Below are 24,492 nucleotides of genomic sequence, written 5' to 3'. Positions count from 1 at the left end.
GAGGCAGATCCCTCTATTCCTCCACATCCTACATCTGGGTGATTCTCCCTACCCAAGCCCAGCAGAGGACTTTTCTTTAGAGAGGGTAAACCAGATGGGCTGTGGCTCAGGGACACCAGGGAGAGTTGAGGACAAGGAATCTGTACAAAAATAGGGATTAAGTGAAAGTTTGTAAGGGATGAAATAAAAGTCTACAAGCTGAACATTGAGCCGCAATCCCTTCTCTAACAGCCCCAAGAACTTACTGGATTGCCACTAGGTTTATTAATCTCTAGCCAAGAGTTGGAAGATTCTTCTTTGGAGAATATGACCAACTGAAGAGAAAAATCCTAAAAATCCTAAAGGTAATGGTTGGAGATGCTCCAATAAAAAGGTCTTGCCAATTTATCCTATAGTAAGTTAGCAAGACCCACCTACAATTTAGTGTCAATTTTTGAATATAAATGGATAACCAAGAATCACCAGATAGTTGAGGAATATCTCTAATATAAGAAAGACCAGGGGCACCTTGGTGGCCCAGCAGGTTAAGCGTCTGACTCTTGGTTTCGGCTTAGGTCATGATCTCAGGGCTGTGGCACTGAGCCCCATGTTGGGCTCTGTGCTCAGCACGTACTCTGCTTGGGATTCTCTCCATTTCTCACCCTCTCCTTGCTCTCTCTCTCAAATAAATAAATAAATAGAAAGACCAAAACAAAATTGAAAGATAAAGAAAGCTGGAAGAAACAAACCAGGAAAACTAAAACATTTTTTTAGGATTTTATTTATTTATTTGAGACAGAGGGAGAACATGAGCAGGGGGAAGGGCAGAGAGAGAGAGGGAGAAGCTGACTCCCCACTGAGCCGGGAGCCCGACATGGGGCTCGATCTCAGGAGCCTGAGAACATGACCCAAGCCTAAGGCAGACGCTTTACCAACTGAGCCACCCAGGCGCCCCAGGAAGAATAAAACATTTTTAAAAATCATTAATATCATCAGAGAGAAGATACTGTATCCATGAAACAAGAACTGGATGTTACTTAAAACACACATACACAAATCATAAAACAATACAACAAGCTCTTGCAAACTAAAAATTATGACAGGAAGCAAAGATCAATAGAAAGACGGAAAAAAAAGCTGAGTACCTATCTGAGAAAATTTAACAAAAATACAGCAGAAACCTAATTCCAGAAAATTCCCCCAAACTGATAGAAATTAGTTTCTTGATTGGAAAAACTCACTGAATACCACCTCAATGGATGAATTAAACCTACACGAAGGCACATCATCTGATATTTCAGTATTGTGGGGAAGATCTTGAAAACTTCCACAGGGGAAAAAAAAACATGAAAATGAAGGGGTCACATAAATGTTCAGGAGTCAGAATTGGCCTCAATCTAGAAGACAATGAACAACATTTTCAGATGTTTAAGAGAAAATTATTTCCAAGCTAGATTTTGATAGCCAATACTATCAATTGTGAGGGTAGAATAAAGACCTTTCCCCAAAGAAAACAAAAACAGTAATTTGAAAAGACATATGCACCCTTATGTTTATTGTAGCATTATTTACAATAGCCAAGATGTGGAAGCAACCCTAGTGTCCATCTATCGATGGACAAAATGAATGAATAAAGAAAATGTGGTGTATATATACTATGGAATATTACTCAGCCATAAAAATGAAATCTTGCCATCTCCAACCACATGGATGGTCCTAGAGGGCATTATACTAAGTGAAATCAGTCAGAGGAGACAAATATCATATGATTTCACTCATATGTGGAATTTAAGAAACAAAACAAACAAATAAAGAGACAAACAAAAAACAAGACTCAACTACAAAGAACAAACAGGTGGTTGCCAGAAGGAAGGTGGATTGGGGGGAGGGATGGGTGAAACAGATAAAGGGGATTAAGAGTATACTTATCTTTTTGAAGATTTTATTTATTTATTTGAGAGAAAGAGCATGAGCGGGGGAGGAGCAGAGGGAAAGGGAGAAGCAGGCTCCCCACTGAGCAGGGAACCCAATGCAGGGCTCTATCCCAGGACCCCAGGATCATGACCTGATCTGAAGGCAGTCACTTAACCGACTGAGCCACCCAGGCACCCCAAGGGTATACTTATCTTTATGAGCACTTAGAAATATACAAAATTGTGGAATCATTATATTGTATACCTGGAACTAATATAACACAGTATGTTAATTATTCTTGAATAAAAAAAGACCTTTTCAGACATGCAATATCTCAAAAAATTTACTTCCCATGCTCTCTTTCAGGAAGCTGATGGATTACATGTTATACAAAACAAGAGAATAAACCACAAAATAAGAAGTATAAGAGCCATGAAACAAAGAAATAGATGGAATACAAGATTGCTATAGAGGGAAGAACCTAGCTGGGTAGTAAACCAGGAGAGCAACAATACCAGATAATAGATTAGAGATTAGAGGGCTCTGGGAGAAAGGAAACCAAGAAGGTGAAATTGATGGATTTAAAGAAAAAGCACGGAATTAGAGAATGAACTACCTACTGGTAAGTATATAGAAAATTTAGCAAATGAAATAAACTTCAAAGGAAAACAAAAACTTGTAAAAAAAACAAAAATGAGACAGGAGCGCCTGGGTGGCTCAGTCGGTTAATTGTCTGACTCCTGATTTCAGCTTGGGTCATGATCTCAGGGTCCTGGGACTGAGCCCCACATCGGGCTCCATGCTCACTGCGGAGTCTGCTGGAGATTTTCTCTCTGCCCCTCCCCCTGCTCACTCTCTCTCTCTCTCTCTCTCTCTAAAATAAATAAATCAATCAATCTTAAAAAAGAGAAAGAAGACAACATAATATGCTATATGGCTGGGCTGTGAATAACATTTATGCAATTGTAACTCAAACAATAAATATTGTTCTATGTCTAATTTATAATATGGCTATATTGGTAAGATGACAGAAAAGTGTGCTTAAATGCATATATTTATCTACTTCTCTATATATAATATGCATATATACTGGGGGGGCAGTATGGTGGTATATAGTATTGCACACACACATGCACACACACATGTACATAAAATGAGGTGTTATTAAAGAGTTAAATTCTTACCTCCCATTTGGGGAAGCCAGTACAGAAGGCCTAAAATGGAAAAACTAAAAAGGAACAGTATGCATGGTATTTAGAGATACAGAAATATTTTTAAAAAACAGGTGAAATAATTGAAAGTGATTGCTTCTAGGGGGTGGGAAATGGGGTGTCGACAGGGGAGCTGATATTTTTCATAAACCTTACTAAAAAACTTTATACTCTAATTTCAAGGTGGTAGATGAAGAAGACCTGAAATAAGGCAGTGATAGGAATCTACTGAAAAGAAAAGATTCAGGAGCTACTAAGAAGTATAATCATCATCACTTACTGAAGAAAAAGAAATTGTTTACCTTAAGTCCCTGAGTAAACAACAGCAACTGTTAGCTGAGAAAAAGGAAAGTTGAAGGAGTTAGTGATCTGGGAGGCCCAGGAGAGAGTGAAGATAATGAGTTTAGTTTTACACAAGTTTATTTTGAGGTGCCTTTGGGGTATCTATGTGCAGATGTTTGTTAACATGGAGCTTTATAATGGAAAGTAAAAGAACCATTAGTAAAATTGATGGTTAGAGATGACAACTGAGGTTTAAAAAACTGCTGATTTTCAAAAAGGCCTTAAAAGAGAACACTGTTAGAGACAAGAAGTCTCAAATCAATAATCTAAGTTCCTACCTTAAGAAAATACAAGACAAGCAAAATGAAGCAAGCAGAAGGAAGGAAATAATAAAGACTGGTTATCAATGAAATTGAAAACAGGAACACTATAGAGAAAAATCAATGAAACAAAAAGCTGATTCTTTGGAGGAAAAAAATCAGTAAAATTGATTAACCTCTACCAAGACAGAAAAAAATTAAAATAGAAAAAACACAAATCACCAATATAAGGAATGAAATGGCAGATCACCACAGATCCTGTGGTCATGAAAAGTACCAAAAGGAAACTCTAAGAACAACTTTATGCTTATAAATTCAACAACTTAGAATTGTACCAACTCCGAGAAAACCAAAAATTATGAAAATTCAACCAAGATAATCTGAATAGTCCTAGAAGCATTATAGAAATTGAGTTTGTAATTAAAAAGCTCCCAAAAAAGAAATATCCAGGGCCATCTGGTTTCACTGGAGAATTCTACCAAATACTTAAAGAAGAATCAATTCTTCAGACTCTTCTAAAAAAGAGGCCAGTATTACCCTAATAACAAACCAAGAAATGATAGTACACAAAAAGAGAAATTACAGACCAAAATCTCTCATGAACATTTAAAAATCTCTCGCTTAAAAATCCTCCAGAAAATTCTAGCAAAGCGATTCCAACAGTGTACAAAAGCAACTATAAACCATGACCAAGTAGAAGTTACTCCACAAATTTTAGGCTGACTCAACATTAAAAAATGGTATCAACGTATTCTTTTGGTAAATACCTAGCAGTGTAACTGCTGGATCTTAGGGTAGTTCTATTTTTAACTTTGTGAGGAACCTCCATACTGTTTTCCAGCGTGGCTGCAACAGTTTGCATTCCCACCAACAGTACAAGAGGGTTCCCCTTTCTCCACAACCTCGCCAACACCTCTTGTGTTGTTCATTTTAGCCATTCTAATAGGTGTGAGGTGGTATCTCATTGTGGTTTTGATATGTATTTCCCTGATGATGAGTGATGTTGAGCATTTTTTTCATGTGTCTGTTGGCCATTTGGATGTCTTCTTTGGAAGAGTGTCTATTCCTGTCTTCTGCCCATTTCTCAATAGGTATTTACCCAAAGGATACAAAAATACAAATTCAAAGGGGTACATGCACCCCAATGTTTATAGCAGCATAGGGGTGCTATGCTGCTATAGCAGGAGAGAGTCCAAATGTCCATCAACCGTTGAATGGATAAAGAAGATGTGGTATATATATACAACAGAGTCTCACTCAGCCATTAAAAAGAATGAACTCTTGCCATTTGCAATGATGTGGATGGAGCTAGAGTGTATTATGCTAAGTGAAATAAGTCAGAGAAAGACAAATACCACATTATTTCACTCAGTTGTGGAATTTAAGAAACAAAACAGATGAACACATGGGGAAAATGAGAGAGGGAAACAAGCCATAAGTGACTCTTAACGACAGAGAACAAACTGAGGATTGATGGAGGGAGATGGGTGGGGGATGGGCTAGATGGATGATGGGTATTAAAGAGGGCACTTGTTGTGATGAGCACTGGTGTTGTATGTAAGTGATAGATCACTGAATTCTACTCCAGAAAGCAATATTGCACTATATGATAACTAACAAAATTTAAATTAAAAAAATATATCAATGCAATCCACCATATCAACAAGTTAAAGAAGAAAAAACACACAATTATAGCAATTGATGCAGAAAAAGCATTTGACAAAATCCATTCATGATAAAAATTCTCAGCAAGTCAGGAAGAGCATGGAATTACCTAAACTTGATAAAGAGCATCTACGAAAAGTCTACAACTAACATCATACTTCAAGTGAAAGAGTGAAGGCTTTCCATGGAAACTTAGGAACATGACAAAGATGTCTGCTCTCATAACTCTTACTCAACATAGTACAGGAAGTTCTAGCCAGTGCAATGCGAGGAAAAGAAATAAATGGCATACAGATTGGAAAGGAAGAAATAACTTTCCCTATTTGCAGATGATATAACTACCTATGTAGAAAATCCCAAGGAATGAAAAACAAAACAAAACAAAAAAAAATTCCTAGATCTAAGAAGTTCAGCAAGCATACATACAAGAAAGGCTAAAATTAACAAGACAGGGAACAACAAACGTTGGCGAGGATGTGGAGGAAGGGGAACCCCCTTACACTGCTGGTGGGAATGCCAAGCTGGTACAGTCCCTCTGGAAAACAGTGTAGAGGTTCCTCAAGAAGTTAAAAATAGAGCTACCCTACGACCCAGCAACTGCACTCCTGGGTATTTACACCAAAGACACAGATGTAGTGAAAAGAAGGGGCACCTGCACCCCAATGTTCATAGCAGCAATGTCCACAATAGCCAAACTGTGGAAAGAGTCGAGATGTCCTTCAACAGATGAATGGATAAAGAAGATGTGGTCCATATATGCAATGGAATATGACTCAGCCATCAGAAAGGATAAATACCTACCATTTACATCGACATGGATGGAACTGGAGGGTATTATGCCAAGTGAAATAAGTCAAGCAGAGAAAGACATGTAACATATGGTTTCACTCACATGTGGAACATAAGGAATAGCGCAGAGGACCATAGGGGAAGGGAGGGAAAAATGAATGGGAAGAAATCAGAGGGGGAGATGAACCATGAGAGACTCTGGACTCCAGGAAACAAACTGAGGGTTACGGAAAGGGAGGTGGGTGGGGGAATGGCGTAACTGGGTGATGGGTATTAAGGAGGGCACATGATGTGATGAGCACTGGGTGTTATACGCAACTAATGAATCACTGAACACTACATCAAAAACTAATGATGTACTATATGTTGGCTATTGAATTTAAATAAAAATAAATAAAAACAAATTGCATTTTTATGTGCTAGCAATGAGCATATGGAAACCAAAATTTAAAACATAATACCATTTATAATCACTACAAATAAAATGAAATCGTTAAGTATAAATCTAATAAAACCAAAACATATATAATGTGGGTGCTGGAAAGTACAAAATGCTGATGAAAGAAATGAAAGAAAACCTAAATAAATGGTGGGTCATGCCACATTCATGGATGGGAAGATTCAACATAGTGAAAATGTCAATTCTCCCCCAAACTGATCTATAGGTTTAATGTAATTTCTATCAAATCCCAACAAATTTTTATGAGAGGGCAAAGGAATTAAAATGGCCAAAACAATCTTGATGGAAAAAAAAAATAACGTGAGAGGAATCCCTCTACCAGATATTAAGGCTTACTATACAGCTACAATAATGAAGACAGAGTGATATTAGTGGAGGGAAACACATATAGATCTATGGGATAGAGAGCCCAGAAAAAGATCCATATGTCAAACTAGTATTTGACAAAGGTGCAAAAGCAATTCAGTTGAGGAAGGATAGTCTTTTCAACTGGTTTGGAAACAATTGGATATCCATAGGCAAAGAAAAAAGAAAAGGAAAAAAGAAACTTGATCTAAACCTCACATCTTAAAGAAAAATTAACTCAAAAATGGATCACAGCCTTAAATGTAAAAGGTGAAACAATAAAACTTGTAGAAAAAAATAGGAGAAAATCTTTGGGGTACAGTACTAGGCAAAAAGTTCTCAGATTTGACACCAAAAGCATAATCCATAAAAAAATGGAGAAACTCAAAATTAAAAACTTTTGTCCTGTGGACAGCTTGGTTAAGAGGAATAGACAAAGGACAGACTAGGAGAAAATATCTGCAAACCACAGAGCCAACAGAGGACTAGTATATACACTAGAATATATACTAAAGTCTCAAAACATTAAAACAAAAAATCAAGGGGCGCCTGGGTGGCTCAGTTGGTTAAGCCTCTGCCTTTGGCTCAGGTTGTGATCTCAGGGTTCTGGGATTGAGCCCCGCGTCGGCTCCCTGCTCAGTGGGGGGTCCGCTTCTCCCTCTGTCCTTCCCCCTGCTCGTTCTCTCTCTCTCAAATAAATAAAATCTTTAAAAAAAAAAAAAAAAGCAAGCCAATTAGCAATTAGCAAATGGACAAAAGACAAGAACAGACATTTCACCAAAGATGATACACTGATGGCAAATAAGCATATAAAAAGATGTTCAACATCATTAGCTATCAGGGAAATGAAAATTAAAACTGCAATGATATCACTACATATCTATCAGTATGGCTAAAAGGAAAAAAAAATCGTGAAAATATCAAATGCTGTTGAGGACCCAAATTAGATGTATCATACATCACGGGTGGACATGTAAAATGGTATATCCACTCTGGAAAAAAGTGCAGCAGCTCCTCATAAAACTAAACGTGCAATCACCATATTACCAGGAATTGCACTCTTAGACATATATCCCAGAGAAATGAAAACTTCTGTTCATATAAGAAATCTATACATAAATGCTCCCAGAAGCTTTACTTGTGAGTAGCCAAAAACTGCAAACATCCCAGATGTCCTACAACCCAGTAAATGTGTAAAATAAACTGTGGTGCATACATGCTTTGGAGTATTAGTCAGCAACTGAAAGGATCGAACCACTGATATACGAAATTTAGATGGATTTCGGGGGAATTACACTGAGCAACAAATAAATAAATAAAGCCAACATCAAATGGTTATATGATGTATGATTCCACTTATATAGTATCTTGAAATGATAAAATTTTAGAAATGGGTGAACAGATTGGTGGTTTGTAGGAATTAGGAACTGGGTTAGAGATGGGGGAGGAAGGTGGGTGTGGCAATAAAGGGGGACTATGAGGAATTCTTAGGGTAATGGAACTGTTCTGTATTTTGACTATGGTAATGGATATACAAACCTACACATGTGATAAAATTGGGTATAACAAAACACACAAACACAATACAAATAAAACCGGGAAAATCTGAACAAGACAGATTATGCTAATGTCAATATCCTGCTTGTGTTACTGTACTACAGTTTTACAAGACATTAGCACTGGGGAAAACTAGGTAATGAATAAATAGGACCTCTGTATTATTTTTTCAGCACCTCTATATGATTTCTTACTAGTACATGTGAATGTACAATTAACTGAAATAGTAAAATGTACAAATTTCAATGATGAAGACTAACCCACACAAATAAGGTTTGGATTCCCAACCTCTTTTCCCAGAAGTGCCTGCTCAATAGAATAGGCACATTAATATGGCCCCCAGTTTATATGATGTGATAGTTTTAACAAATCTGTTCTCACTACCTAATATGGTTGGCCATCTTTTAGCTTTACGATCTAGGTTTCCTCATTGTTGCATGCCTATTAAGCTAAAGCCATATTTTAAGGTTTTGTATTCGGTTAGGATGCTGTTTAAAAGCAACCTTGAAATCTTAGGAGCTGAATATAATTAAGGTTTATTTTTCATTCGGAAAGGGGAAGAAAGAGATAGGAAAGGGGCAAGGAAAAAAGAAAGAGAGAGGACACTGTCCTCCTATTTGTCTTAGCTACTTTTAAGAAGATTCCTAGCTTATTAAAATTAAAGTAACATTCAGAATAAATATACTTGAATTTTCAGTACTAACTCTGGTCTGATGGGAAGAAGAGTGTTTCTAGAGAATGGACAAAGCTCTCATCTCTGCCATGGGAATGCTCATCCTGGTCTTGCTAATGACACATTAAGTTGGTGATGTGAAGATACCTGCTTGTGTACAGCACTACCCCTCACACAAAATTAATAAAATATACATTTCAAGGAAAGGCATAAAAAGAAAAGATGGTGAAGCTATCCTGAATTCTTGGGAGACAACATGGTGGAAACAAGGTAGTAGAATTATTATTACATTACATCTTAAGTGGTCCTCAGCCAGTCATCCTACTGAAATATCACTTACTATTCAAGTCTCATTTCAATTCTACCTCTTCCAGGAAATCAACTAAAGATTAGGTTTCTCTTTCTTTGCTGCCCCCATCCCCACACTTTGAACCTGTTCAAGGCAGTGTGCCATTGATGTTTATACCTCCTACACTGATTAACAGTGCCTTGGCCCATAGTAGGTGCTTTGTATTTAACAGTCACAGCTACGTGGTTTTGACTTGTATCTGAGAGAACACATTCCCATTATACAGTACTTCAGTTTTCAAAATGGCTATACATATTACTTTATTTGAGTCCCACAATATCCATCAGGATAGAGAGAATTAAAAACTCAAGAAGGTAAGGTTCAGTAACTTCCCAAAGGCCAAAGCTAATGAAAAATGATGCCAGGATTCGTATCTTCAGACTCCCATCTCCGAGTGCTTTTTCTATTACAGTGTGCCTGTTTGTCAAATGCTGTTAAGTTTAAAGAAAAAGTACTATGTTGAGCTAATAATTGGCACCACAGAATAATGCTATTTGTTGTCCTTTCAAACACTGAAGTGCTCAAAGTAAGGCAGGCCTATCTGAACCCCATCTAGGGAGATTTCATTGGTGAAATACTATCAGGCCATTTTATCTATGAGGTGGCCATAGAGCATCGGCCCAAAAACAGCATTATAGCAAGACTCCAGCATATTTATAGTTTTTAGTCACTAGCAGGAAGAAAATTGCTTTGGAGAAAAATCTGTATATCTCACAAACAATATAAATCCTGCTATTTGGGAGTGATTTAAATCATGTTACATATAATTCATCTGGGGAGGCTCTCCAGCTGAGGAAATTCACTTGGGCACAAAATGTACATAAGCAGGATTAGTGAGAAATCTAATTTTGCAGATGCATTGAGTGTATTTCAAATCTGGATTTACATATAGAAAAGGAATGTTAGAAGTGGAGCTCCGAGAATGTTAACCATCACGCACTATTTCCTAACAGGAGCTGAAGACTTCATCATTTTTAACCTTCGTACCCTAATCTTACCTACAAGAGATTATTTAGAATCAAGGAACAATAATGTGACGATAAATCTATCTTGTCTGCAACGGGGAGCGGAGACGAGGAGGTAGCTCATTAAACAATGGAAAGACATAAAATACCTTTCAGTTAAGAAGCGAGTACCTGTCTCTGTTGAGCTTAAGAGACCCCTAGAGTGAGTTGCCACATCTCTGGCAGATAAGAACATTTTCTTCTCAAGTATCAGAAGTGGAACACTACACTCCAGAACACAATAGATGACCTCGCTGATCAACCAATGTCACCAAGATTTCTCAAAGAATTTAAGAAAAAGAGGAGGTAAAAGAAACCACCTTAATCAGTAAATCAGATTTTATTTTAGAGGATGAAAGAGAAAGAAGACATTTTATTTGGAATTCAAAGGCATCTTTTGGCATCTCAGCATTTGATGCTCTACAGATATAAAAGGGATGAAAGTAAGCTAATAAAAATATTTTTAAAGCATTTACCTGGACCAAGCTTCTTAAAAAATATATGGCACGGTGACTATAGTTAATAATGCCGTATTGCATATTTGAAAGTTGCCAAGAAAGCAGATTTTAAAAGTTGTCATCACAAGATTCTTGTGATGAGAAAAAAAAATTTTTTAACTATGTAAGGTGACAGATATTAACCCGACTTATTGTGGCAATCATTTCACAATATATACAAATATTGAATCATGGTATTGTGCCCCTGAAAATAATATAATGTTATATGTCAAATCTACCTCAATTTTGTCTTTAAAAAAAAGGTTTAAAAACATCCAACCCTGAAAACTCTAATTTAAAATAATCCCCTCAAATAATAAATATTAACATTGGGTAAAAATGAATTATAGTTGTGACATATCACAAAAAAGCTGCTTCTCTGAAATGATCCCGAAGGCATTTTATGCAAGAGTTAGTCACACCACACTAGACAACTAAGAATGTTTTACATCAAAAAGAAAAAATAAGGTGATCAGAGACCGGTGCTAATGGGAATGTATTTTGGAAACATCACAAAATTCCTGATGGCATTTTTAGCTACTCCAAGGAGTCTTCTCTTTCTTCCCTAAATAGCAGTCAAAATGTTGTAAGCAGCTATTAAATAATTATGGGGCTGTAACCCATAAGAGATGGCAAAGATCATGGATGAAATATATTTTAGTCATGATGCTTTCGGACACTTCACCAAAAGAGCAAAATGTCATGAAAATACTCAAGGAACTTCTAGAACTTCTAAAGAATGATAAGTTTAAGCTTTTATGCTGCCCATCCCTTTATTGTGGCATGTGATAAATATTAATGTTATGGATCCAACAATGGTTTGGTATATGGAGAAACAAAAATTGCCTGTCCTTCGCCCCTACCTCCCCCGCTCTCTAAGAGAAGTAGCTCCATATATTTAAAATGAATAGCAAATTAGCTCAGATTGATTGTCAACTCTGTCCTAAGTGGTCCCAGAAGAGCTGGACCTGCTGTAGTTTCAGTGACTGCCAACTCAGAAGACAGATGTGTGACTGCAGCATTGCCATCAAGCATACCTTGAAATAAGGCTGTAAAGTTTTACAGAGAAAGACAAAAGAGGAAAGTGGTATTTGACTATCGCTACTATTAACTCTCAATTATCTATACTGATCAGGAGGAAAAGAGGCAGAGATACTGTTAAACAATGGATGAGTATCAAATTTGAGAACTGGTCAATATCAGCACATGTTCAGACATTCCCTGATTCAATGCTCTCGTATTTAATCTCTGACCACTTTCCAGCTCAGTCCCATCACAGTCAGTTCTACGGAGTTTGGAGAAAAAAAAGGGGCCAGCTTCTCTCTAACTCACTCATGAATACTGAACAGTTGATTGGACAGTGCAATCTTTTAACATTTAAATATACTCTGTGGTTTCTAAGTCACTTTTAAAGATACGCTGATTGTTAAGTTAAATACATGATCCTATTAGCATTACAGTTGCTATGTCTTACAATAGGAAAAAAAAATTCGTACCAATGTTAAGGATATTAAATCACAAAAACATTCCCCAGAAACCTTTTAAAATACAGATTTTGACATTAAAAAATCATTTTTAAAAACCTATACAGTTACGGGCGCCTGTGGCCCAGGCGGTTAAGCATCTGCCTTTGGCTCAGGTCGTGATCCCCAGGACCCAGGGTCCTAGGACGGAGCCCTACCTCGGGCTCCCTGCTCAGTGGTGACCCTGCTTCTCCCTCTCCCTCTGCCCCTTCCCCTGCTTGTGCTCTGTCTCTTTTTCTCTCTCTCTCTCAAATAAATAAAATCTTTAAAAAAAAACTATACAGTTAGAGATTTTTCTTCAGGAAAAAATATATTATTTCCATTGCTAAGATAACACATGAATTAGTTTTTCTAAAACTATTATTTGCGTATGAGTTTAACCTTAAACTTCTCAGGCCACAGACCATTTCAGCAGATGTGATCTCATTAACTATTAAAAAGCAAAATAAACCACCACCACCACACACACACAAAAAAACTCTTAGCATAATTGAAGCCTGACACTCTCTATTACTTGATCATGTTATTTCCTGATATGAAAAGGAAAGGTTCCTTGGATGGGAACAGCAAAAAGGAGACCACAGCAGCAGGAATTACTGGGCTTTTCCCCCTCTCTTCATCATGACCTCCACTGTCTCAGTTGAGAACCTACAGGAGACCTCATTGCATCTCCAGCTCAACTGAATTTTAAGCAAAAAAGTAACTCCCAGTAATCATTACTATCCATAGTCTTACTCTTTTTACTGTTGACTGAGAAATTTACCCAGTTAGAAAATATGTCTGACACAAAGTACTACGATTATCATACTTTGAAACCCTTGTCCTCTACTGTTGGTACATGATTAAGGTTTTTTTTTTTGTTTTTTTTTTTTTAACATCCAGTGATGCCTACATTAGAATTGTTTTGAGAGCACACCAGGAGAAAGAATACTGTTCTGGTAATCAGGAAATTTGGATTCTGGTCCTAGCTTTGCCAGTAATTAGCTGTGTGTTCTTAGGGAAGTCATTTAACCTGTCTGGGCCACGGTATCTTCATTTATATGAAGTGAGTCCTCTGCAGCACTAGCAGGAAAACATTGGCTGAGAGCCTTGATATTTCACTTATGAAAAAGAAGATCCCAGCCAAGAGAAAAAAATTACTGTAATCTTTCTTTACAGCATATTTACATTTTGACATCCCCCTAGCTCCACCCAAGATGCATTGCTCATTGTAGGAAAATATGCAACACACAGGAAGACAACTGAGTCAAACTGCATAATCCCATTCCTCTGTGTTTTCCAGTCACTGACACTCCATCTCAGCCATTCTAACAATTTCTCCAAGGTAAGTAATTTTCAGTGATAATCTTCCTGGAAATACCTTCCCTAGACCAATTTAATAGCTACTTTTTGAATCAAATGGCTCTGTTGTCTTTCTCCTCTCTCGCCCTCTCTCCCATACACAGTAATCTCTGACAACGAGTTCTGCCATTGTTATTTACTAACCGCCAACCTGGTCTGCCATTGTTATTTACTAACCACCAACCTGGGCCAGGCACTGCTTCAGGAAAGTTCAACACTGTTTCTTTTAGTCCTTATAAAAAGGACCCTGAAAGGTAAATATTCTTCCTCATTTTTCAAATGAGGATATAGACTCAGAGAGATTAAGTAACAGTTAAGGTCACACAACTATTAAGTGGTAATGCCTTGACTTGAACCCGTCCATACCTATCAAACTCAGAAACTTCTCCCTATCAGGTAATTAATGCTAAAGCAATATAGAACTTAACATCCCTCTGATGGTTCAAAAGAGTTTAGAAAGGGAGATGACACTTCTTCTGAGAGAAGGAAGTAAAGGTGGAGGATGGTATAGGTATGTCTAGAAGGGAAAAAAAGGTAAAGAAGTTCATGGTTGATGACCTCTATTAATGAAGAGAATAAGGAATCTGGAAATGAGAAATGAGAAAAGTTGTATTATTTTCATACTACATCTTTAAAAAGAGTAACAACTAATTGCCTAACTAGCCCCCATTTATCTCAATTACTGAGGTCTCACTAATACTCCTTATTTTAGGCAAAAGTCTATACAACTTATTTTCCCTATATTTTTATTTTAAACCCATAGAAAGTTGAGAGAAGAGTAAAAATCACAAACTTGTATATCCTTTAGTAGATTAACGCCCTGTTATTATTTTGCCTCAAATTGCTCAATCTCTTTCTCTTCACAAGATTTTGGTTGAACCACTTGAAAGAAAACTAGACATGACACTTCTCTAAATAATGTAGCATACAGCTTCTATGAATAAAATGTTTCCCTACACGTCCACAGTAACACATGTAAGAAAAATAAAAAATTCATTAATATCATTTAATATACAGTTCTTATTCAGTTTCCCCAATTGTTCTAAATAACATCTTCTTGAGAAAACATAGGTGATAAGCTCCTTGACATCGGTCTTGGCAATGATTTTTTGGATCTGACTCCAAAAACAAAGGTGACAAAATTAAAAAACAACAACAACAACAACAACAAATAGGACTATATTAAAAAACAACCTGCACAGCAAAGGAAACCATTAACAGAATGAAAATGCAACCCACTGAATGGGAGAAGATATTTCCAAATGATATATCCAAGGGCGCCTGGGTGGCTCAGTTGGTTAAGCGACTGCCTTCGGCTCAGGTCATGATCCTGGAGTCCCGGGATCGAGTCCCGCATCAGGCTTCCTGCTCAGCAGGGAGTCTGCTTCTCCCTCTGACCCTCTTCCCTCTTGTGCTTTCTGTCTCTCATTCTCTCTCTCTCTCAAATAAATAAATAAAATCTTTAAAAAAAACGATATATCCAATAAGGGGTTAATATCCAAAATATATAAAGAACTTATACAACTCAATACCAGAAAAACAATCCAATTAAAAATGGGCAGAAGACATGAATAGATATTTTTTCAAAGAGGACACACAGATGGCCAACAGACATATGAAAAGATGCTCAGCATCAGTCATCATCAGGGAAATGGAAATCAAATTCACAATGAGATATCACCTCTACCTGTCAGAATGCCTATTATCAAAAAGATAAATAACAAGGGTTGGCAAGAATGTGGAAAAACAAGGACCCTCATGCACTTTGGTGGGGATGTAAAATTGGTGTAGTCACTATGAAAAACAGTATGGAGGTTCCTCAAAAAATTAAAAATAGAACTACCAATGAACCAGCAATTCCAGTACCATGTATTCATCTGAAGAAAATGAGAACACTAATTTGAAAAGATATACATGCCCTTTGTTAATTGCATCATTATTTACAATAGCCAAGATATGGCCCTAATCTTTAGCGTCCACTGCTGGATGAATGGATAAAGAAGATTTGGAACACAGAGAGGAGGTGGATGGAGGGATGGGTGAAATAGGTGAAGGGGAGTAAGGGTACACTTATCATGATGAGCACTGAGTCATGTACAGAAATTGTTGAATCACTATATTATACACCTGAAACTAATACATCATTAATTATACTGGAATTAAAAATTTTTTAGAAAAAGAAGATTTGGTATACACACACACACACACACACACACACACACAATGGGGGATACTACTCACCCATAAAAAAATGAAATCTTGCCATTTGTGACAACAAGGATGGAACTAAAAGGTATTATGCTATGTGAAATAAGTCAAAGACAAATACCATATGATTTCACTTATATGTGGAATCTAAAAAACAAATGAACAAACAAAACAAAACTCATAAATACAGAGAACAGCACAGTGCTAGAGAGGAGAAGGCGAAATGGGTGAAGGGGGTCAAGAGGTACAAACTTCAATTATAAAATAAATAAGTCATGGGGATGTAATGTATAGCATGGTGACTATAATCAATAATACTGTCGTGTATACTTGAAAGTTGCCAAGAAAGTAAATACTAAAATTTAATATCACTAATCATAAGAAAACAATCAGACATTCTACAGGTAGAGACATTTTGGAAGATAATGTAGTATTCTTATAAAAAATGTTTAACTGAATAAAATCAAAAAATAATCAGACACTCTATGTGTAACACATTGTGAAATGTAATTGGCATGGGACTTTTTAAAAAGTCAGTCATGGGAAACAAAAAAAATTCAAGGAAAATTTTTTCTGTAATTCTGTATGGTGATGGTTGGTAACTAGACTTATTGTGATGATCATTTCACAGTGTATATAAATATTGAATCATTATTTGTACACCTGAAACTAATATGAAACTAATATAGTGTCATAGTTCAATTATACCTCAATAAAAAATAACAAGAAAGGAAGGCAGGCAGTAAGAAAGGAAGGCAGGCGAGGAAAGAAAGGGGGAAAGAAAGTGAACGAGAGAATGAAAGAGAGAAAGAACAAAAGAATGAAAGAAAGAAGGAAAGAAGAGAAGAGAAGAAAGTCTTCTTGGTTTTGATCCAGTATCCAAAATTAACATAGTAGACTGAATTGTTGTTTCTTTTAATCTGAGACAATCCCCTTAACTTGGTTTTGAATTTTTTTTTGTTTCCCATGACTGACTTTTTAAAAAGTCCCATGCCAATTATGTTTCACAATGTGTTACACATAAAGTGTCTGATTATTTTGTGATTTTATTCAGTTAAACATTTTTTATAAGAATACTATATTATCTTCCAAAATGTCTCTACCTGTAGAATGTCTGATTGTTTTCTTATGATTATATTCAGATGAACCAGTTTTGATAAGAATATTACATCTATGATATTATATATTTCTTATCACGTCAGATCAAGAGGCATGTGGAGTTATCCCACTATTAGTGATATTAAATTTTATCACTTGGTTAAAGTGGTACTTGTCAGATAGTTCTGTTGTAAAGGCACATTTTCTTCTTTAAAATTTTTAAGTAATGTGTGGAGTGATACTTTTGAGACCATGTAAATATCCCGTTCCCCAACAATCTTAAACTCAGTGGTATTAGCATTCACTGATGACCTTTGCCTGAATCATCGTGATGCTGGGGAGGCAAAACTGTGGCTTTCTCACTAAACTGTACAATTAAAATGGGTGAAATTGTGCTCGCTTCGGCAGCACACATACTAAAATGGGTGAGAATTATGGTACGTAAATTATACTTCAATAAAACTGTTTTTTTAAATTAACTCAGTAACATGCAATCTGTATTTAGTCCATTCCTTCTAGCATATTTTTTCTGCCAAGAAATGACCGACAGCTGAAACATTTTATAAATGAGGCAAGGTATTCAGGATCAGGGTAAGCTTAATAAAAATGCTCTGTTGAAATTTTCTTAATTGTGGTTCTCTAATTCTATCATTCTCTCCGCAATTATTAGCTGGCACACTTCTATAAAGGCTTTTCCCTGCACTTCCCATTTCTCTCTCTCTCTCTCCCTCCCCCTCCCCACTCTATCCCTCTCCTCCTCCCTCTCCTATCACTGCAGATTCATGGACTTCCCCCCCCTCAGTGTATTCTAATAATCCATTACTGGATTTGCCATTTGTGATGGCAAATTCTTTTTGATGTTCAAACCATCTTAATTTGGCCAATAGAAGCCCATTCAAGCACAATCTTGTGTCCTGATATAACACCATTAGTTTTGAACAATCTATTTCCTTGTATGAAAAGTTCCCGGGGTGCCTGGGTGGCTCAGTCGGTTAAGCATCTGACTCTTGATTTCTGCTCAGGTCATGATCTCAGGGTCCTGAGATCAAGCCCCAGGTCAGGCTCTGTGCTGAGCATGGAGCCTACTTAAAATTCTCTCTCCCTCCCTCGCCTTCTGCCCCCCTCCCCCATGCTTGTACTCGCTCTCTCTTTCTCTCTCTAAAAAAATAAAAATAAAAAATATAAAAGTTCCAAACTCACCCTGTACATTCCCTGCCTGAAACCTGAGATTAGATATTTCCCAGAGAAGCCTTGGTTATTTTTAATGGGAATGGTTTTTAGAAACCAAGATTTAAGTGCTTGATGTGCTGTTCATTGCTACTGGGGTTAGTCATTGCTTCTTGGCCCTTTCTAGAAACAGAACAAGGGAACAGGAAGTCACGAATATTTGCATCAAATTTACAATACAAACAAAAAAGAAGGAACAGAATAGTATCTTCTATTTTATCTTGTCTTCCATTATCATCACTATCCTTTATGCCTCTGCTTTTTCCTACAATATATAGGATGGCAATAATATCATTATATTAGAATATATATAAACGTAATATAGTATAATTCTGAAACTAAAAATAACCTATTAAGACAGTTTAAGATTTCTTAGCAGTTCTTTCTGTCCTTAAATTATATACTAGTAAGAATGTACTATCAAGAATGCCATGTTCAAAAGTTATCTGAGCTGGATGATGTTATAGTTACACAGGTTTGTTTGGTTTCAGTTTGTATGTATTCAATTTTAGCATTTGTCTTTCTTCCCAGTATTCTTGGCTTAATTCTAGTTTTTGAGCATTTAAACTTTTATGTGGGCCAAAAATCAAAACTATATTAAGAGGTATACATAGAGAAGTCCTGCTTCTGTCCCTATCTCCCCCACCTCATTCCTATACAGCCCCTATTTTCATTAGTTTCTAGTTTATTCTTACTGTGTTCCATTTTATAAAAACAAGCAATTACAGTTCTTCAGAATTAATGTATACATACTGTAAGTTAAGTAATACCCCTATAACCAAGCTCTCATTTGAGGGTGGTCATGGTGCACAAAACCTGACTTGTGTCACATTTTCTACTTGCAGTAACAGATAGCTTCACATACAAATAAACTCCCACCTGAATTCCGATTAATCCACTGTAGAGAGTCCATATGAGCATTCAGGATCTTGCAGATCTGCTGAAGCTAAAAACACATACAAAATTTTTAATTACGATAATCCTGATATGGTAAACAAACATAAAAAAATTGAAATTAGGAAGTGACTTTTCATTTCTTTTGGTAAGAAATGGACTGAGGATATATAAAGTATTAATGGCTTTTTTTGCTATTTCATATTTGTAATGTTCATTACATCTTTCTATTATTTCAATCTATTTTGTAACTGTCAAGAATTTGATTCCCGTAATTCAGTAAGACACTGACTACTACAGTACAAATATAAGTTAAAAAAACACTAAGAGACATTTCACAAGCACAAAATTCATATAAAATTTAAAATACTACTTTTTTCAACCAAATCAGCAATTTTTTGTTGAGGTATAATTGACAAATAACATTCTATTAGTTTCAGGCATATAACATAATGTTTTGCTATTTGTATATATTGCAAAATGATCACCACAATATGTCTTGTTAACCTCTATCACCATATGTAGTTAAAAACGTTTTTCTCTTGTGATAATAATATTTAAAGATCTAATCGCTTAGCAATTTTCAAATATGCAATACAGTATTAACAATAGTCGCCATGCTGTACATGACATCCCCATAACTTATTTTATACCTGAAAACTTGTACCTTTTGACCACCTTCACTCATTTCACCCACCACCCAACCCCTGCCTCTGGCAACCACCAATCTGTTCTCTGTATCTATGAGCATGTATTTTTGGTGTTGGTGTTTTTAAATTCCACACATAAGTGTGATCATATGGTATTTGTCTTTCTCTGTCTCACTTATTTCACTTAGCATAATGCCCTCAAGGTCCAACCATATTGTTGCAAATAGCAAGATTTCCAAGTCAGCAATTTTTAATAAATGGTAATACTCAGTTGTCAACTGTGTGGAGAAAATAGGTACATTCTTCTACATCCTATAGTAATAAAAATTGACCCAACCCTTCAAAATGTAGATTTTTACAATATATATCAACAGTCTTAAAATATTCATACCTTTTAACTCAATATATTCTACTTCTAGGAACCTATCCAGAGGAAATAATCAGATCTAAACATAACTGGTCAGTACAGAGTAGCTGTATAATGGCAAAAAATTGGAAACAGTCTCTTCACCAATTTAAAACAGTAATTCAATATATTATGGTAAAGTCACCTCTAATGAAATACTATAAAGTCATAAATATTTTCAAAGATTTCCAGTTTTCAAAGAATGCTTAAAATTTTGAGAAAACACTGCGAAAGAATATGAAATGAAGACAGAATACAAAACTCCATGTACGTATGCTTCCAATGCTATTTAAAACAAAAGGAGAATTATTACCAGCATAGCAAAAAGACTTGGAAAAAATATAGCAATATCTTAGCAGGGTACTGGTAATAGAGGTGATTTAATTTTCTTCACAGATTTCCGTATTTTCCAAGCTTAACACATTGAGTAAGTATATGTATTAACTTTGTAATGAGACACACTAGACAGTTAAAATTTTTTAGAATACTTTTGAAGACTATTCTAGTAAAGTCCAGGATAATAATGAAAGTAGGAGGAAATGAAAATGTTACCACACTTAAAAGAACAGTGTGTAATGAAAACAGAAATTTCGTGTATTTTAACATAACAAATAGAAATACAACTTGTAGTAGGAACAATGAGTTTTCGTAAGAAAATGTAACTGAAGACCACATACCACGATATGGATCTGCTTAATAAAAATTTTAGGTGTTAGGTGGTCTCTCCCATCTCCCCCACACTCCCCTACCCTCTACCCCATCCCCTACCACCGCCCCTGCATACAAACAGTAAAAATAAACAGGTAAATCCCAACATTGTGAATACTGTTAAACACTGTGGCTATTTTTCTGCCCTGGTGTATGGCCCACAGTAAGGAAGCTTTGTTGATCTGGTGACAATAAATTATCTTCAAGAATATTATTGTTCATCAAATGTTTTCTCTGCTTCTTGCGCAGTGATTTATGCTATCTGAGAAAAGAGATGAATTGTTGCTCATCTCTTGCTTCTTTTGCCCTGCTATCGAGCAGCAATTATCTTTAATTCACGGGTCTTAAACATCTCAATCACCCTTGTGAGGAAAAGCAAAAACAAAAGACTCACACCACTTACTCCCCACTACCAAAAGAAAACAATCCCCGGCTAAGTAGAAAAAAAGGGTAAGGATAGGATTACAGTCCCTTTTTACTTACTCTGTTCAGAAGGCTTTCTTATTTTATTTCAACACAGAGAGACTAGATTTCAGCTCTGCCTCGTGTCTAAATCTGCATGTGTTTATTTATGCATAAAAATTCTTTTATAAAATAACTGTGGACTTTATAATCACAATGGTGAGCTAATACTCCATAAAAAGAAAACTTATATTCTGTCAACTCTTGATCATCTATGTGAACACAAGGAGATGGCAGCATGGATAATCCCAGACTAATTTATATTTGTCTTTGTTCAGTTTTAGATTCACCCAAAGTAGAGAATGGCATAATTTTTATAGCTAGAGGGGACTTCAAGATCATTTAAGTCCACCTTTGACATTTTGCAAAAGAAGGAGCTAAGATCCAGAGAGATTAAGTGACTTAAATAAAATTCTAAGGCTTTCTCAATTATACCATGCTGTCTCTTTATAATTAAAAAAGCTAGTAATGTGTACATAGATAAAGAACTGTCTGTATGACTGGACAAAGAGCTTACTAAAGAATAATCACGATATATATTCTTTGTCCTCACCTACCCAGATCCTGGCCCCACTCTGAATTATACTCAACAGACAGAGAGTACAATGGGAGTTCCTACAATGGGAGAGCCCTCTTACCATTACTGCCAGGGAGTGAGAGAGGGGAAAAAGGAGAACTCCCATTTCGTTGCTAAGACAATTGGGAAAGGTAGAGGAAAATAAGCTCTTTAATTAGAGCATAGATAAAGGGGAAAAGTACCAATCCTTTCTTATGGCCAAATTAATTCAAAACATCTCAACTCTCTAATTGGAGCTTCAGGTTTATTTTCCCATGCTAAAATACACTGACATTATGAGGTAGGTAGATTGTACGAGGCGGGTGGAAACCTAATAACAACCGCTAACAAAGTTTCTATGGAAAAATATATTTTAAGACTCAAATAGTTGACCTATCAAACTTTTAAGACATAACCCAGTCATAAGTTAAGGATTGCCTGGATATACCTGATAAACCCAAACATATATACTCACAATTATATGAATCCATAGAAAAACATGTAAAAGGAAGAATGAATTAGCCAATAAGTAAGGGAACAGAAAAGTAAGTACAGGGACATATTTAGCTATGTGAAGAACAGGGAGAAAACCCTGAACATTTAAGGAAGAAAGTCGTCTTTTTTTTTTTTTACCCTCCTGAGGATAATCACAAAAAACTCAAACTTTTCTGCTCCTAAATCTTTCCTGCCCCACTTAACCATACCCCAAAGTTCGTATCTGTAGAGGCAGGTAAGGAGCACAAGAAGACAGGAGAATGCAACTAGCTAAAGGAACTCACAGAATGCTAATTTCACACTAAAATCTTGGTTGACTAAAGAGATAAAGCAATTTACACACCGGGTCAGTAGTGTCAGCAGGACTTCCAAATGTATTCAGGTGCTCGATAATGTCCTTGAGATCTTGGGCCATTCGTTTCAGCTGAGCATCTATATTTTCTGCTAATTTGTAACTGAAAAAGCAGGTAAAATAAAGAGATTAACAAGAAATGCTTTTGCCGCTATGTCTCGTTACTGATGTACAAAGATGATCCCGCCAGCTGGATTTTCACCAACTCCCCCTGCCTTATAAGTACGTCTCGGTTATGACAAATGGCACATTTTTATGTAGGCGGCATTCATGACCTTATTATGACCATATTCTAAAAAGACTCCATAGGTGAAGGCTTTTAAGCATCTCGGCATTTTTTATAATCACCTATTTACCCTCTGGATAATGTCCTGGGGAGCTCTGAAGCAACGAAACTCTTTTTAGCTCTTACAATGAACTCATAAGACATTTAGCTACATAAGAAGTTACTCGGTGTTTAGGAGTATTCAATAAGTGCTGAGATGTCTTCAATGATTTTAAATACGTAAATTTTCAAAGTAAAACCTTATATAAATATACTCCATCATCCAACAAAAGATGTTTTGAGAAATGAGTTTAACAATAATCAAAGGCAGATAAATCTGCTAAGTTCATAGCAAATATTAGTTGGCTACATTCTCAAGATTTCCACCTGAACTATTTACACACATACATACATACACACTTAACCTAGTCAATAATAGGTTTATGAATTAAAGTGATCAGAGTTTTTCAACCTTAATGTCTATAAAGATTAAAGGATTCAATGAGATTTATTGATAACTACCTATTGCCTCTTCTGTCCCAGAGTATTTAAAGGTAATTGGTTGCCTTGATTGGTGAAGATCCTACTACAGATTCCATCACAATATAAATCTGACTACATAAAAACAGTTGGAAAGAACTGTGTTTCATTATTCCTTCAAACTACAGTTAGGTACTCATGGCCAAAAGTGTAAGTCTCTAGGTTTCAAAAAATGATAGAATGCATAGAAAGCAATGCAAAGAAAAAAAAAAAGATTCACAAAGGCCGAAATACAAAAGCAGAAATAGAACTAGGATCCATACAGATTAGCCTTACTTACCATATTTAATGCACCTACAAAAAAGTTAATTTGCAAGCCTTTAGAAAATAAGCTCAGTCTTAACTCACTAATAATCCAGTACCAAAGGGAGTCTGATTTGGTCTCAGTCTGGTTTATGTAGCACATTCAGACAAGTTTTCCTAATAATATTTTATTATTTGGCCTGATTACCAAATTCCAGTTCCGGAGAGATAAAGTTACTGTGGGGACACTTGATAATATTATCAACAAAAAGACTGAATCTCTCTCTCACACACACACACACACACACATGAAAAAATATATTCAGCCCAAGACATTGACAAAATCATTCCATTTTTGAAAGCTATGCAGTCTGCCCCCAGATTAACAAATTGCCTTTAAAATAGCCAATGATTTATCACTGAAGCAACTGCATGAACATTAGGTTTAAGAGAGTCAATATAAACAGGAGACCATAAAT

The 24,492-nt window shown here is 36.1% G+C and overlaps 1 protein-coding gene across 1 annotated transcript in view; it reads right to left on the bottom strand.

Moving 5' to 3' along the window:
• NUP62CL (nucleoporin 62 C-terminal like) overlaps positions 1-24,492 on the bottom strand; it is a 74,985-nt gene that overhangs the window by 4,251 nt on the left and 46,242 nt on the right. The window contains exons 10-11 of the mRNA XM_035725371.1: positions 22,957-23,068; positions 19,322-19,388 (exon numbers count right to left, since the gene is read on the bottom strand). Coding sequence (XP_035581264.1) covers positions 19,322-19,388; positions 22,957-23,068 — 179 coding nt within the window. The remainder of the gene's footprint in view (positions 1-19,321; positions 19,389-22,956; positions 23,069-24,492) is intronic.

Source organism: Zalophus californianus, chromosome X (genome assembly GCF_009762305.2).
Source record: "Zalophus californianus isolate mZalCal1 chromosome X, mZalCal1.pri.v2, whole genome shotgun sequence".
NCBI classification, from domain to species: Eukaryota; Metazoa; Chordata; class Mammalia; order Carnivora; family Otariidae; genus Zalophus; species Zalophus californianus.
Note: the sequence above shows the minus strand (reverse complement) of the source record. Positions and strands in the feature narration are given on the sequence as shown.